General features: G+C 36.1%; 1 protein-coding gene across 4 annotated transcripts in view; it reads right to left on the minus strand.

Moving 5' to 3' along the window:
- Window positions 1-210: 210 nt before the first annotated feature.
- The window catches only part of PWWP3B (PWWP domain containing 3B), a 28,963-nt gene continuing 13,808 nt past the window's right edge, over window positions 211-15,365 (minus strand). For all 4 annotated transcript variants that reach the window (XM_059386236.1, XM_059386235.1, XM_059386237.1 and 1 more), the window contains 2 exons: window positions 6,505-6,639; window positions 211-3,984 (listed from right to left, as the gene is read on the minus strand). In XM_059386236.1, the coding sequence (XP_059242219.1) occupies window positions 1,677-3,767 (2,091 nt within the window). In that variant the 5' untranslated portion in view covers window positions 3,768-3,984; window positions 6,505-6,639 and the 3' untranslated portion in view covers window positions 211-1,676. The remainder of the gene's footprint in view (window positions 3,985-6,504; window positions 6,640-15,365) is intronic.

Below are 15,365 nucleotides of genomic sequence, written 5' to 3' on the forward strand. Positions count from 1 at the left end.
TGGCTTTCCTTTAAAATAATACAAAATCAATCATGACAATGAATATTTATTTAGAATGATAACATATAACAAGTATTAAAATTATGACTACAACAGGCAAAAATTTCAAACAAATTATAATATATATGTGTGTGTCTGTATGTTTCTTTTCACAGAAACACCACTTATGAAGCTGTACAATCTGAAATATGACAAAGTGACCATCCAAGGTGAAAGATATAATAGCTTTATTGCAAATCAAAACATCAAATTTGCAAATTTTACATAAACTTGCAGCCATGTGTACACAAAACAAAAACCCAAGAGTGACACTTGTCTCACTAAGTAACAATGCAGACAGTTTCATGTTAAGTCTTTAGCATTTATATTTATGTCAAGGTTTTAAAATAAAGTAGCTCCCCTAACATTTATTCTCACTGAAGTCTTGTTTCAAGTTAGAATAAACACTTCATTGGCTTCAAACATTAACTTTTAATTGTTTATTTTAAAACAGATTCAGATAATTGTCAACTTTGGCCAAATGGAGGCCTTATCTGTGACCCATTTCCAAATTCACAGATTCTGGTCCATCTACTCTTTCTAGTAGCCTGGAATGACTCACCAGTTGGCATTTATATTGTTGGAACCAATGTGAACTATTTTACAAATAAACCAGATGATAAAGATTGCTTGGTTTGAAACAAATGACTATGTATTCAGAGATACAAGACTCAGAACAAAGTGCTTGCATTTTCTATAGTTTATATCAAACTAGATGGCTCTTAAGCAATAGGCGTGGACTCATTCATCTAGAGTAGTCAACCATGAATACAATGACTCTAGCTGCCTTCCACATATGGTCAGAAGGCTATATTAAGATACTGTCACTGTTACTAATGAAGACAGCCAAAAGCCTGTTTTAAGAAACCATTCAGCTACTGAATAACAGACACTCTCATAAATGGAATTTCAGGGAAACATAAAATGAGCAATCCTGTTAAAGGCTGCCAAAATTATTTTCTGCATGCTGAGATGTTATTCACACACATATAGACTGCATGCAGTTAATCTATTTACTTTATTTTTGAATTAGACTATTTTTTTTTTTTTGCAAAGGCAATTGCAGTTAGTTATAATATATAGCAAAGCATCTCTCTATCTTTGGTTCCATGTCTCAGAGTTATTTTTTTTCCAAAAATAAATAGGCATGGCAGGAAAAATAATTCAACTATCTTAAGAGAAAACCTAATATTTTATAAAAATTAAGCAAAAAATATATAAGTGATGTCCTTTAGACTATTTTCTAATTATCTCCCTTAATATCTAACACCAGTGCAATTTTAATATTAAACTGATTGTGCACACTGTATTTAACCATACAGCAGAGACACAAAAAATGTCAAAAAACAAAACAGTACTTTCCCGTAAAAATAATTTAGGAATTATGCATTCTAAAAATGTATGGGAAAGTAGAACTGCTGATATATGTTAATAAAACTGACTTTGAAGAAGCATAAGAAAAAGAAACAAAGATGTAGTAATACTCGCAAATCTTAAAGATGGCAAAAAAAAAAAAAAAAGTGAACACAGTATCCAAACTCTCCCGTTTCTGGAAAATATATGTTAGAACTGTTTAGCGACTTTTTAAAGCTAGTATCTATGAAAGTTTCCTGTTATGGTCTGGACTCTCAAGAGATTTAATGAGCTTCATTTGTTAATGGTTTCCGTCTCTTTTCAAATAAGATTTTTGCATCAAATAATTCTCTTTCCCTACATCCTAGAGATGGTCCCTTTAGATACTTTGCTTCAGCTGCCTTATAATCTAATCCATCAACAGCAGAAATTGAACAAATGATTGCTTCTGGCAGAAGAACTTCCAGGATAAATTTAATTTTATCATCTCTTATCAGAGTCAGCATTTTTTCATCTATTTGTTTGTAGATTTCTTGTAAGTATTTCACAACCTCATCCAACTGATCTTCATCTTCAAAGTATGTTTCAATACAGGGAGTGAATCTATTTGAATTCAAAAATGACTTCAACCACCTGGACCCTTTTTTGCCTTTTAAAATGGCTAGAAGATGGTTCTCTGTTCCCTTTGCATTCACAATGAAATCCACTAGGTTCTTGTTGGCTCGGTCCCGAGCAGCCTTCATTCGGTCAGGAAGAATTTTCTGGAAGGACATTTTCTTGGTCTGGGAAGTGACAACCATCTGTTCTGCAGAATTCTCATTATGCAACTTTGGAAATAAGTTCCTAAAGGTGTCCTGTTTGATTACTTTTCTAAGTGGATAACTAATATCAGCAGCATAATATTCAAGAAAAGAACCGGCAAAAGAACCACAACCTAGTCTAACTCTGTAGTCACAAATCAGCGAGATGCACCAGTCAATACTTTCACTGTATTCCTCCCTGGCTTTATCCACTAGTGCTTGTTTCTCTTTACAATCAAATTTCTTTAATCTTCTAAAAGGCACCCTAATGCCTCTCTTTTCAGGATTCATGCTTGCCTCAACAAAAAGCACACTTGCTTTTCTCTCTTTTCTCCGGATGCTTTTCACCACTGCTGGCCAAAATGGGTATTTTTGATATTTAAACCAGACTATCATTCCTGTTTCAAATGAACGAGGTTCATAATTAAAAACAAAGCGTGGAAGTTCTTCATCTTCCTCATTGTCATCTAATATGGAAGCATCAATAGGATTTAGCTGTGCTGACTTATCAGAAGCTTGAAGTTCTTCCCCAAGTTCTTCAAAATCCAGTCTCTGAAGATTTCCTTCATTATTCCTAAGAAGGAGTGAGTAATCCAGGACACGGTTAGAGGCACTAAGTGAAACCTGACATTCCCATGAACAATGCCTGGGGGATGCCGCAGCACCTGCTTCTGATTCAACAGGTTGATTCTGGCTGGTACTTGAGCACGGATTTGAGGGACCCTCTCCTGGATCTTCAGTATTCTCTGAGAAGGTAGAGCATTCAGAGGAAACAGCCAGGGTCTCTGGGCAAATATCCTGTGCCTCCTCTTTCACAGCTTTGGGAACAATGAAGGTGTCTGATGACCAAGTTGGAGTGAACTTTTCATCTTTAACACATACGTCTTCTTCTTTGATTGTGGAATACAGAGGCATAACTGCCAAGATATCAATCTTTTTCTTGCTTTCTTTTTCATCCTCATCTTCTGAAAGTGAAGGAAAAGTTTCATACCAGCTGGAGTTTTCTGATGACTTTGTTTCCATTTCACTTGCAAGAGTATCAATGGTTGCATGCACCCTCGATTTATCATCACACAGGGAATCATTATTCTCTAAATTAGCTACTGACAGGGATGTTGCATTTTCACTTTCCTCAAGACACTTTGATAAGTCTCCATCTCCTTCATGCTTCCGATACTTCTTACGAGGGGGTGAATCAGAAAGATTTTGTAAATCATTTTGAGACAGAGTAGAGGTTGCTTCTTCATCTGAACTGCTTGCTTGACTCAAATCTGTTTTTTCATTCAGAATATCCAGTGCCACTTTTAGTGACCTTTCATAGGCTGTTTCCTCTCTAGGTGGAGAACTGACTTCTGACTGTGCTTCTAGTGAGGAGACAAGGGCTTCAATTTGAGATTTATTTAGAATCTTTGTTTCTGTGCTTTCCACTTTAATTTTTTCATCCAGTGAGAGTATTTGAACTTCTAGGGAAAATGTCTTTTTTCTCTTGCTGTTTGATGACATCTCAGATCTAGATAAAACTTTTGCTGGCCATAACTGGTCTTTCCAATTGCACAGGACATACTCGGCATCCATTATGATTTAGTGTGTGCCAAAATGTTACTAGCAGAACTTGAGGTGTTTGGCTATTCTTGACACTATAAGGCAATTTCTACCAAAAGCTATACTCTGACCAAAGCCTCTTTTGTCCTAGAACTACAAAGGGTACACAGCTTGTGTGGCCTGTTCTTCTCCAGCTGAATTTCCCAAGGATGCGTGAACGCGTTGCTTGAATGGGACAATATGGAGGATACTAGAATATGGAAAAGGAAAAGAAGAAAAATATCAGCAAATAAAATTATTTTGCCAAAGTAGAAGTGAGCAGCTGCAAACAAAGATGAGGTAAAAGAAAGAACAAAGTTTGGTGAGGAGAAAAATGCAACATAATGTAAGCTGGGGGAATGAGAAGTGGAGAAATGGTTTTATAATATCTCAAATTCAAGAACATGCCCTTGTTATTGCACATGAATATTAAGGAGTAAATTTGTGTACATATTTCAGAGGTTAATGAGGCTGAAGTGGTGTGTCAGGGACTCTATGTTATTACATACCATGGGACTTTGGTGCCCCTTATATTATACCTAGGGCAAGGGGACTCTACACTACGATAAAATCTCATCTGTAATTTAGATATGTTTCTTTTTCTTCTTGTTCTTATTATTTTAAATTCTCTCTGTGTGATACTGTTAATCTGTTTGGTTCATGTTGAAATAATTGGTCTCAGGAATACTGTGAGGTGGGGAGAAGAGGGAAAGGAAGTAACAATTACCCTGTGTCTACTATGAGTCAGACCACAGAGCTTTGTTTGAATCCTCACATTGACCATTATGTGGATTTTTCCTTCTTTAAATATATAACTTTTTCAACAGAATTTTAATTACACTAGATATACTGTCTCATAGTTCAGAAATACAAAATATGTTTCATTGCTTTCCCTACTTCATAAAAATGGTTGTTTGGAGAATTTCGGGAAACCTGGCAAGTGCCATCTTGTGACCAAAGCCAGAACTGCAGACTCCTCAAGAAGTACAGACAGTGCCGCAATCACTATCATATCCTTCTCTAGAGAGGGTGGGAACGACATTTAGCCAGCAAGGAACTGTGTTAGGCTTCTATAATTTTTTGTTCTAGGCCCAAGGGTTTTGTTCTGTAGGATTATAACAAGATTATAATGTCTTCAATTACAATATTTCTGGCTATAAAACATACAGAAGCTTATTAAAAACTGAAATGATACAAAAAGATATATGAAAAATAAAGTACAGCTCTATACAAATATTCACTAGGAATATTTTCTATCTTTACAGAATTTTTTATGTGTATAAATGAATGCATATCACTTCAAACCATCATTAGATCTCAATTAAGAGAAGAGTTTGAACATCATTCCACACAAAAAAGTATTTTCCACTTGATTTTGTATGAATTACTTTAAATGAGGCTTTTTCCCAGCTTTGCAACATTTTATCTCAATATATTTCCCTGATGATGTAAACCAAGTAAATGAATAAATATAATAATAACATCCTAACAGTATTTTAAATAGAGAGCTTGTCTCTCCAACCACACAGGTCAATCCATTAATACTGTGACAGACATGTTTTTCTCAGCCTTGTTCCAAGTCCAGTAGTAGCATACATACCTGCCATTAACCTACATATTTAATTTTAAGAGAGCTCATATGATAAATACTATGTTATAATTTGCTTTGCTCACGTCATCCTATTTCTCAGACATTTCAAATCACTAGATGTAGAAGTTCATGTTTCTATTCCCCAGATACACAGTATTCTGTTGTATGATTAAATCAAGCTGGATAATCATTTTAAGAAGTGCTTATAGAAACAAACCACTCTTCCTCTCTGTCAGACCACAGCCCTGTTGACCACAGCCATATCTGTGGTCTGGAAGAATGAGTTGCAAGGAGGACACATGCAGGACTGTAGCAGACACAGCAGCCAGGTTACATGGCTTCTGATTAGGTCTAGAAAAATTTCCCCTATCAGCAAAAAAACAAGGTATGTTTGCATGTCTGCATGTGTCTATGAATTCTTATGTGTTTGAAACAAAATGGGTATGTTGTTTCAGCTTTATTTTTCTTTCATGATTATAAAAATTATCATGGGAAATCTACTCTAAAAATGCTGAAACAGACTGAAAAATAACATTAAAATAGTAACCTGGCCACCCAGAAATGCTAACATCTTTTATTTTCTCCCAAATTTTCTTCTACTCACACATATATACACGCATGGGTATGTGCAAATGTCTTCACTCATCTACATACATGTTCCCCTTTCCATACTCATGTGCAGATGACAAATACATAATCTTTCTATATGGCAATCTATTTAAAGTATTTTCCCCCAAGCTGTCAAATATTTTTATCTATCATGTTTTGTGTGTAGATTAATAAATACCTAAAAAGTTAAAGAATAACAGAATGTCTAATAATATAAACATGGACTATCAAGTCAATAAATTAACAATATAAACATGGAATATCAAGTCAGTAAATTAGCATGAACGGCTATGCAGCACAGAAGCCTTAATATAGAGACTGTAATCTGATCACCCCTTCTCTTACTGTGGACTTCTAAAGCATTGGGAGATAAAAAATTTCCAAAGGATCAATTCCTTCAAAACACCAGCAGTTCTCTCAAAAGCATATACCCTCCCCACCACTCTAAGACCACCCTCCCTATTTTCCTCATCTTTACTCCAGGGTCCTGAGAAGTCCCTAGAAAATAACTAGCTTTCAGACAGCCATTACCTTGAAGCTTCTTGTCAGCTGCAGACTGGTGAAATACAGCTCCTCCCCCAAGACTGGCCCGGCACAGCTTACTTCCAAGCTTCTCAAAGAATGCTCCGCCCCCTCCCTGTGATAGGAATGACAGAAGGCACCTCCCTGAATCAGAGAAGGGAGAATTGCCAAATTAAACTGCTGAAGTAGGAAAGGGTAGAAATTGTTTATTTTCCCAAAAAGTTTAAAGTGAAATGGCAAGTGTCCATTTAATTTCCATTCAAGTCTGAGGGTGTGTGATATTTTGATAAAAAGAGGTTAGCAACCACTTTGTTAAAAAACAAAAGACTAGTTTAAAATATTCCTAACATATTTTTTACCTTGCTTTTGCTGGCACCTTACCTTTACAGGTAAATTTTACAACCCAGCTGATAAACCTCCGTTAAGATAGCTCATTTAGATTGTGACTGGGAATGCACTAAAATAGTACATATTTTAGAGAGAATGGTTTCTTTACAATTTTTTTTTCAGTTTCTAGAACATGGCAAGTCTTTCCTTTTATTCAGTTCTTCTGCTAAGTGCTTTAGGAAAGTTTCATAGAATTCTTCACAAACATGGCTACTTTTGACTAAAGTCAGAAAAATGCCTGGTTTGGCAGGAAAGTACCCATTTTATATACCTTCATCAATAATTGGAAATTCCTTCTTATATTTTGTTGGTATTTTTCACTCAGGCTATTCAATGTGGGGATAACTAAATTTTCAAAATTTACATGTCTTTATTTATATGTCTGAAATGTATTTTGTAAATTTTGTTCATTAAAATTCTCCTGTGTTGAATTTAAATTATTCTGTCTTCTCATTTCACATGTTTGGAAAAAGAAACAAATGCAAATAAAGTACAGACATTACATCAAAACCCTAATTTCTTTCATTTGTCTATTTTCTATATTGCACATATATCAGGAAATGCTAATTTACTATTTTCCAAACAAAATGCAAAGGGGAAAAAAATTCCTTGTATTATATTTTGTATTTCACTGTTCTGTAGAAATAAGAGGAGAAGGATGATAACCAATAATAATAAAGCCTGTTATTACTACTATTATAATGAAGATAGATACTAATTATAGATCTAATAGTATCTAAACCTGTTCTTAACACTTGACACATTATCTCATTTAATAATTAGATAGTTATTTCATGGAAGAGAGTCCCGTAACCAATTCATTTTTGCCTAAGAACAGTAGTATTATTCATAATAATGACAAAGATTGTAGAAGCCAAAAGTGTTTCTAATCATGTGCCATATGCTCTGTCAGGATCTCTGTATACACCATCTCTGTTGATCCATGAACTCTTATTAAGTGGGTATTATGAGTATTCCCATTTCAGAGGTAAGGCTTTAGAGGTTAATGGACATTTACCAGCATATCTAGAGAGCATGTGGTGCACAGAACGTTAATCCAGGTACTTTGACTTCAGAATCCATGCTCTTAATCACTAAGATACACTGTACCTACCTCACTGCAAATAAAAACTGTCTGTAAATGTGCCTTTATGAATAGGTGAGTTAATTAATGAATTTGAAATGGTTATGTAATGGGAGTCATGGAACTTAAAACTCCATACCTGGTTGTGCATCTAATTTAACATAAAATTATCTTATACAACCTAATATAATCATAAGAATGATTACCATCATGTTTGCTGAAGTCTATTGATTAGAAACAAGTCACAGGATCTATCTACACTTCTCAAGAGGGGGAATTACAGAAGGAGGTGAGCCACCTTGGTTGTGTCTGCCACAATACTGTATGATTCCATTTATAGACATTTTCAAAAAGAGAAAAGTATAATGATGACCATATGATCATTGACTGTCAGGAATTACAGATGGGGGAGGGTGTGGCAATATACAAGAACAGCACAGAAAGTTGTGGGGTGATGAAACTCTTCTGTATTCTGACGGTGGTACTCATTATATGAATGAATCTATACATGTGTAAAATCCAAAGAAGTGTATACAAAGAAGTCATGTATTACATATGATACTATAAAATGATTTTAACTAATAATAATTTAAAAAAATAAATTTAAGTAGAAACATTTCATAAACATAATAAAATCCATTTATGAATATGCTTTAGAAACTATCTGCTTCTTTCTAAAGCATATTTAATAACAAAGAAAACAAAAATAACCCATACATAACATTATTAGAAAGTACCACTTCCACTTCCACTTAGGATATGAAAAAGCATAAGAGAATGTCACCCATAAATAAACAATGATAAAAATCTAGATAATCTACAAAACTGTAACATTCCTTGAGCCCATCAGAGAACTCTGGTAAACTGACTTACAGAGGGTGACAAGCCCCATTAAAGGACACATGTACTGCTTTACTTTTGGCAAAGCATGGGGCAGAGATGGCTGTCATGCAAGCAGGTAAAAAGAAATCAGCTGAAATTTTAATGAATTCTTAAATTCTTAATGGGCTAGTATAGTTTGGAATACCTGGCATCCCAGATACTTATACACTCACTCACTGCCAAGTTCTTTTTCAGTCCTTAACCAGAAACACATAACTAGGGCCAAAGCAGGAGATCAAAAAGAGCCCATATCAGTGGTTGAGGTAGGTAGAGGGCAAAAAGCTATTGCTGGCAGACAGACACACAGCACCATACACTTATCCAAACCCTTCAATTATGAAAAGCAAAAGCCTTAAGTCACCAGAAGAGAAGCAAGAAACCTTTCCCTCCTGGGTACAGGTAAAAAACCACTGCTTCTGGGGGAAGAGTAGAAGCAAAACCCATGTATCCAGGAAGGGAGAGACAGGAAACCTTCCTATCCCCAGGACAAAAGCAAAGATCCTTTGCTGCTGGATGGGTAGGGAGTGAAGTAGAAGTAAAAAACTTCTGCCCCATGCCCCATGCTAAAAGACCTCAAAAGAAATTTGGGGTAGCAATTCTCATATCAGACAAATTAGATTTTAAGCTAAAGACTGTAATTAGAAATACAGAAAGACACTATATCCTTCTTAAAGGGTCTATCCAACAAGAAGATCTAACACTTGTAAATGTCTATGCCCCCAACATGGGAGCAGTCAACTACATAAGCCAACGGTTAACAAAAATAAAGAGACATATTGATAAGAATACATTAATAGTAGGAGACTTCATCATGCCACTCTCAGCAATAGATCAACTAAGCAGAAAATCAACAAAGAAACAAGAGTTTTGAATGACACACTGCACCAGATGGACCTAATAGAAATATATAGAACATTCCACCCTCAAACAACAGAACACTCATTCTTCTCATGAGCAAATGAAACTTTCTCCAGAACAGACCACATACTGGGTCACAAATCAGTTCTCAACTGATACCAAAAGATTGAAATTATTCCCTGCATATTCTCAGACTACAATGTTTTGAAACTGGAACTCAATCACAAGAAAAAGTTTGGAAGAAATTCAAACACTTGGAAGCTGAAGACCATCCTGCTCAAGAATGTTTGGGTCAACCAGGAAATCAAAGAAGAACTTAAATAATTTGTAGAAACCAATGAGAATGAATGAAGACACATCAGTTCAAAACCTATAGGATATAGCAAAGGTGATCCTAAGAGGAAAATACATAGCCATCCAAGCCTCACTCAAAAAAAAAAGAAAGAAAAATTTTGAATACACAAACTCTCTTTACACCTTAAAGATCTGGAAAATCAACAAATTAAATCTAATCCATGGATGAGAAGGGAAATAATTAAGATTAGAGCAGAGATCAATGAATTAGAAACCAGAAATACAGTAGAAATCATCAACTAAACTAGAAGCTGGTTCTTTGAAAGAAGTAATAAGATTATAAACCACTGGCCAGACTTACCCAAAAGAAAAGAGAAAGGACCCATATTGATGAAATTATGGATGAAAGGGGAGAGATCACTACCAACACCAAGAAAATAAAAACAATTTTCAGAAATTATTATTGACAGCTATATGCCAATAAATTAAGCAACCTGGAAGAAATGGATACATTCCTGAAAACCTATAAACTACCAAGACTGAAACAAGAAGAAACTGATGATGTGAATAGACCAATAACCAGTAATGAGATTGAAGCACTGACCAAAAATCTCCCAAAACACAACAGCCCAGGACCTGATGGATTCCCTGGGGAATTCTACCAAACATTCGAAGAAGAAATAATACCTATTCTCCTGAAGCTGTTTCAAAAAATAGAATCAGAAGGAAAACCTCCAGACTCTTTTTATGAGGACAGCATTATCTTGATCCCAAAACCAGATAAAGACACCACCAAAAAGGAGAATTTCAGACCAATATCCCTGATGAATATGGATGCCAAGATTCTCAACAAGATCCTAGCTAATAGGATTCAACAGTACATTAAAAGGATTATCCACCACAACCACAACCAGGTGGGATTTATCCCTGGGATGCAAGGTTGGTTCAACATTTGCAAATCAATCAATGTGATAGAACACATAAGTAGGAGGAGATAAGAATCACATGGTCCCCTCAATTGATGCAGAAAAAGCATTTGACAAAATACAGCCTCTTTTCCTAATTAAAACTCTTCACAATATGTGGATAGAGGGAACATTCCTCAATTTCATAAAATCCATCTAAGAAAGACCCTGAGCAAATATAATTCTGAATGGGGAAAAGCTGAGAGCCTTTCCCTTAAGATCAGGAACATGATAAGGATGCCCACTCTTGACACTATTGTTCAACATAGTACTAGAAGGTCTAGCAACAGCAATCAGAGAACAAAAGAAATAAAAGGTATTCAAATTGTCAAGGAAGAGGTCAAACTCTCTCTCTTTGCAAATGACACAATACTTTATATGGAAAACCCAGAAGACTCTAACCCCAAATGGTTAGAACTCATACAGCAATTCAGAAATGTGACAGGATACAAAATCAGTGCACAGAAATAAGCTGTTTTCTTATATATCAACAATGTAACTGTACAAAGAGAGATTAGAGAATCAATCCCATTTACAATGGCACCAAAAACCATAAGATACCTTGGAATAAACCTAGCCAAAGGATCTATATTCTAGGAACGACAGAACACTCATGAAAGAAATTGAAGAAGACACAAAAAGGTGGGGAAACATTTCATGCTCATAGATTGGAAGAATAAACGCTGTTAAAATGTCTATGTTGCCCAGAGTAATCTATACTTTCAATGCCATCCTGATGAAAATACCAATGACATTTCTCAAAGTGCTGAAACAAACAATCCTAAAATTTTTATGGAACCAGAAAAGACCCTGAACCACCAAGGAAATGTTAAAAACAACAATGATAACAACAAGAAGAACAACAACACTGGGAGTATCTGTTGCTTAATTTCAAGCTCTATTACAAAGCTGTGATCATCAAGACAGCATGGTACTGGCACAAAAACAGACACATAGACCAATGGAACAGAATAGAAAGCCCAGACATGGTCCCCCAACTCTACTGTCAAATAATCTTCAACAAAGCAGGAAAAAATATCCAATGGAAAAAAAGAAAGTCTCTTCAGTAAATGGTGCTGGGAAAATTGGACAGCTATATACAGAGGAGTGAAACTCGATCATTCCCTCACACCACACACAAAGATAAACTCAAAATGGATGAAAGACCTCAATGTGAGAAAGGAATCCATCAAAACCCTAGAGGAGAACATAGGCAGTAGCCTCTTTGACATCAGCCACAGCAATTTCCTTCAACACATGTCTCCAAAGGCAAGGGAAACAAAAACAAAAATGAAACTTTGGGGACTTCATCAAGATAAAAAGCTTCTGCACAGCAAAGGAAATAGTCAACAAAACAAAGAGGCACCCCACGGAATGGGAGAAGATATTTGTGAATGATACTGTAGATAAAGTGCTGATAGCCAAGATCTATAAAGAACTTCTCAAACTCAACACCCAAAAAACAAATAATCAAGTCAAGAAATGGGTAGAAGACATGAACAGACACTTCAGTGAAAACATACAAATGGCCAACAGACACATGAAAAAATGTTCAACATCATTAGCCACCAGGGAAATTTAAATCAAAACCACATTGAGATACCACCTTATACATGTCAGAATGGTAAAAAAAATTGACAAAGCAAGAAACAATAAGGGTTGGAGAGGTTGTGGAGAAAGGGGGACCCTCTTACACTGTTGGTAGGAATGCAAGTTGGTACAGCCACTTCTGAAAACATTGTGGAGGATCCTCAAAATGTTAAAAATAGAGCTACCCTATGACACAGCAATTGCACTACTGGGTATTTACCCAAAAGATAAAGATGTAGTGAAAAGAAGGGCCACATGTACCCCAATGTCCATAGCAGCAATGTCCACAATAGCCCAACTATGGAAAGATCTGAGATGTCTATCAACAGACAAATGGATAAAGAAGATGTGGTCCATACACACAATGGAATATTATTCAGCCATCAGAAAGGATGAATACCCAACCTTTGCATCAACATGGATGGGACTAGAGGAGATTATGCTAAGTGAAATAAGTCAAGTACAGAAAGTCAATTATCATATAGTTTCACTTACTTGTGGAACATAAAGGAATAGCACAGAGGACATTAGGAGAAGGAAGGGAAAAATGAAGGGGTTGAAATCAGAGTGGGAATGAACCATGAGAGACTATGGACTCCAAGAAACAAACTGAGGGTTTTAGAGGGTAGGGGGTAGGGGGATGGTTGAGCCCAGTGATGGGTATTAAGGAGGGCACATATTGCATGGAGCACCAGGTGTTATACGGAAACAATGAAGCGTGGAACACTACATCCAAAACTAATAACATACTGTATGGTGACTAACAAAACATAATAACATAAATTAAAAACAAAACCTCTGCCCCTGAGGTGGGGTACAAAACCCTTAGTTAGGTTCAGGGTCCTACATGAATAAAAGCAGGGGTCAGCTACTGATGAGGAAGGGGCAAGATATATCTCTTGCCAAAGACCAACTCCAGGTACAAATCAGAGGTTAGCTAATAATAAAAAATTTAGCTAATAAGCTAAAATAATGTACCCTATGCAAGAGAGATGACAATAGTGAAAAAAGGTAAAGTAAAAAAAGAAGGATACAATCTACAATATATTTTGATATCAGCATTAACCTGATACCAAAACTGGAAAAAGAACCATAACAAGTAAACTGCAGATCCATATCTCTCATAAACAAACAAATGGATCCAATGATATTAGTTAGGTATAGAAATGATGTAGAAAATTATCTAGAAAAAGGCCAATTATATGGAAAAAGGATAATATATCATGACCAAATGGAGTTTATCCTGGGAATGTAAAGATAGTTATACATTTGCAAATCAATGTAATTTACCATATCCGTATTACAGACCAAAGGGGGAAAAGAAGATCATCTCAACTGATGCAGAAAAAGCATCTTATGTAATGCTATAGGCACTCATGATAAAAAAGCTCAAAAAACTGGGAATTAAAAGGATCTTTCTCAATATGATCAAGGATATCTATTAAAAAGCCTGAAGTTAACATCATACTTAATGATGATATATGGAAAGTTCTTCCCCTAACATCAGGAACAAGGAAAGGATGTATACTCTCACCAATACTATTCAACACTATATTGGAGATACTAGCCAATACAGTAATGCCTGAAAAGTAATTTAAGGGCATACATATTGGAAAGGAAGACATAAAACTGTCTTTATTTGCAAACATGATGATCCATGTAGACAACTCCCCCCCAAAGCTATTAGACCTAATAAGGTAGTTTATCAGTATCAGCAGATGTAAGGTCAATATAAAACAATTTATTTCTTTTAAAAAAAGATTTTATTTATTTATTTATTTGACAGACAGAGATCACAAGCAGGCAGAGAGAGAGAGGAGGCAGCAGGCTTCCCATTGAGCAGAGAGCCCGATGCAGGGCTCGATCCCAGGGCCCTGGGATCATGACCTGAGCCAAAGGCAGAGGCTTTAACCTACTGAGCCACCCAGGTGCCCCAATTTATTTCTATATAGTGACGTTTGGAAGTTTTTTTTTTTTTAAGATTTTATTTATTTATTTGACAGAGAAAGACACAGCGAGAGAGGGAACACAAGCAACGGGAGTGGGAGAGGGAGAAGGAGGCTTGCCGCACAGTAGAGAGAATGATGCAGGGCTGGATCATGACCTGAGCCAAAGGCAGATGCTTAATGACTGAGCCACCCAGGCGCCCCTAAAGTTTGGAAGTTTTATGAAGTACCATTTATAATATCATAAAAAAACACTAGGAAATACTAAGGTAAGACAAATCTAACAAATATGTGTACATTTGTATGCTGAAGATCTCAAAAAATTGATGAAAGATATCAAAGAAGACCTAAATAAATGAAGAAATATATCATGTTCACTGACTGACAGATTAACTATTTTTAGGATGTAACTTCCCTCCAAACATATCTGTTGAATCACTGCAATCTCAACCGAAATCTCAGAAGACTTTTTGAAGAAATTGAAAAGATATCTGTACAGTGTACATGGAAAAATAATGGAACTAGAATAGGCAGACCACTTTTGGGATAGAAATACCAAAGTGGAAAATTCATGCTATCTGATTTTAAGACTACAGCTATCAAGGGGGCCTGGGTGGTTCAGTCAGTTAAGTATCTGACTCTTAATTTTGGCTCAGGTTGTGACCTCAGGGTCATGAGATTGAGCCCTGCATCAGGCTCTCCCCTGGGTGTGGAGCCTGCTTAAGATTCTCTCTCCCTTGGGGCGCCTGGGTGGCTCAGTGGTTTGGGCTGCTGCCTTCGGCTCAGGTCATGATCTCAGGGTCTTGGGATCGAGCCCCGCATCGGGCTCCCTGCTCCGCAGGAAGCCTGCTTCCCTCTCTCTCT

The sequence above is a fragment of the Mustela nigripes genome, chromosome X (genome assembly GCF_022355385.1).
Source record: "Mustela nigripes isolate SB6536 chromosome X, MUSNIG.SB6536, whole genome shotgun sequence".
Taxonomy (NCBI): domain Eukaryota; kingdom Metazoa; phylum Chordata; class Mammalia; order Carnivora; family Mustelidae; genus Mustela; species Mustela nigripes.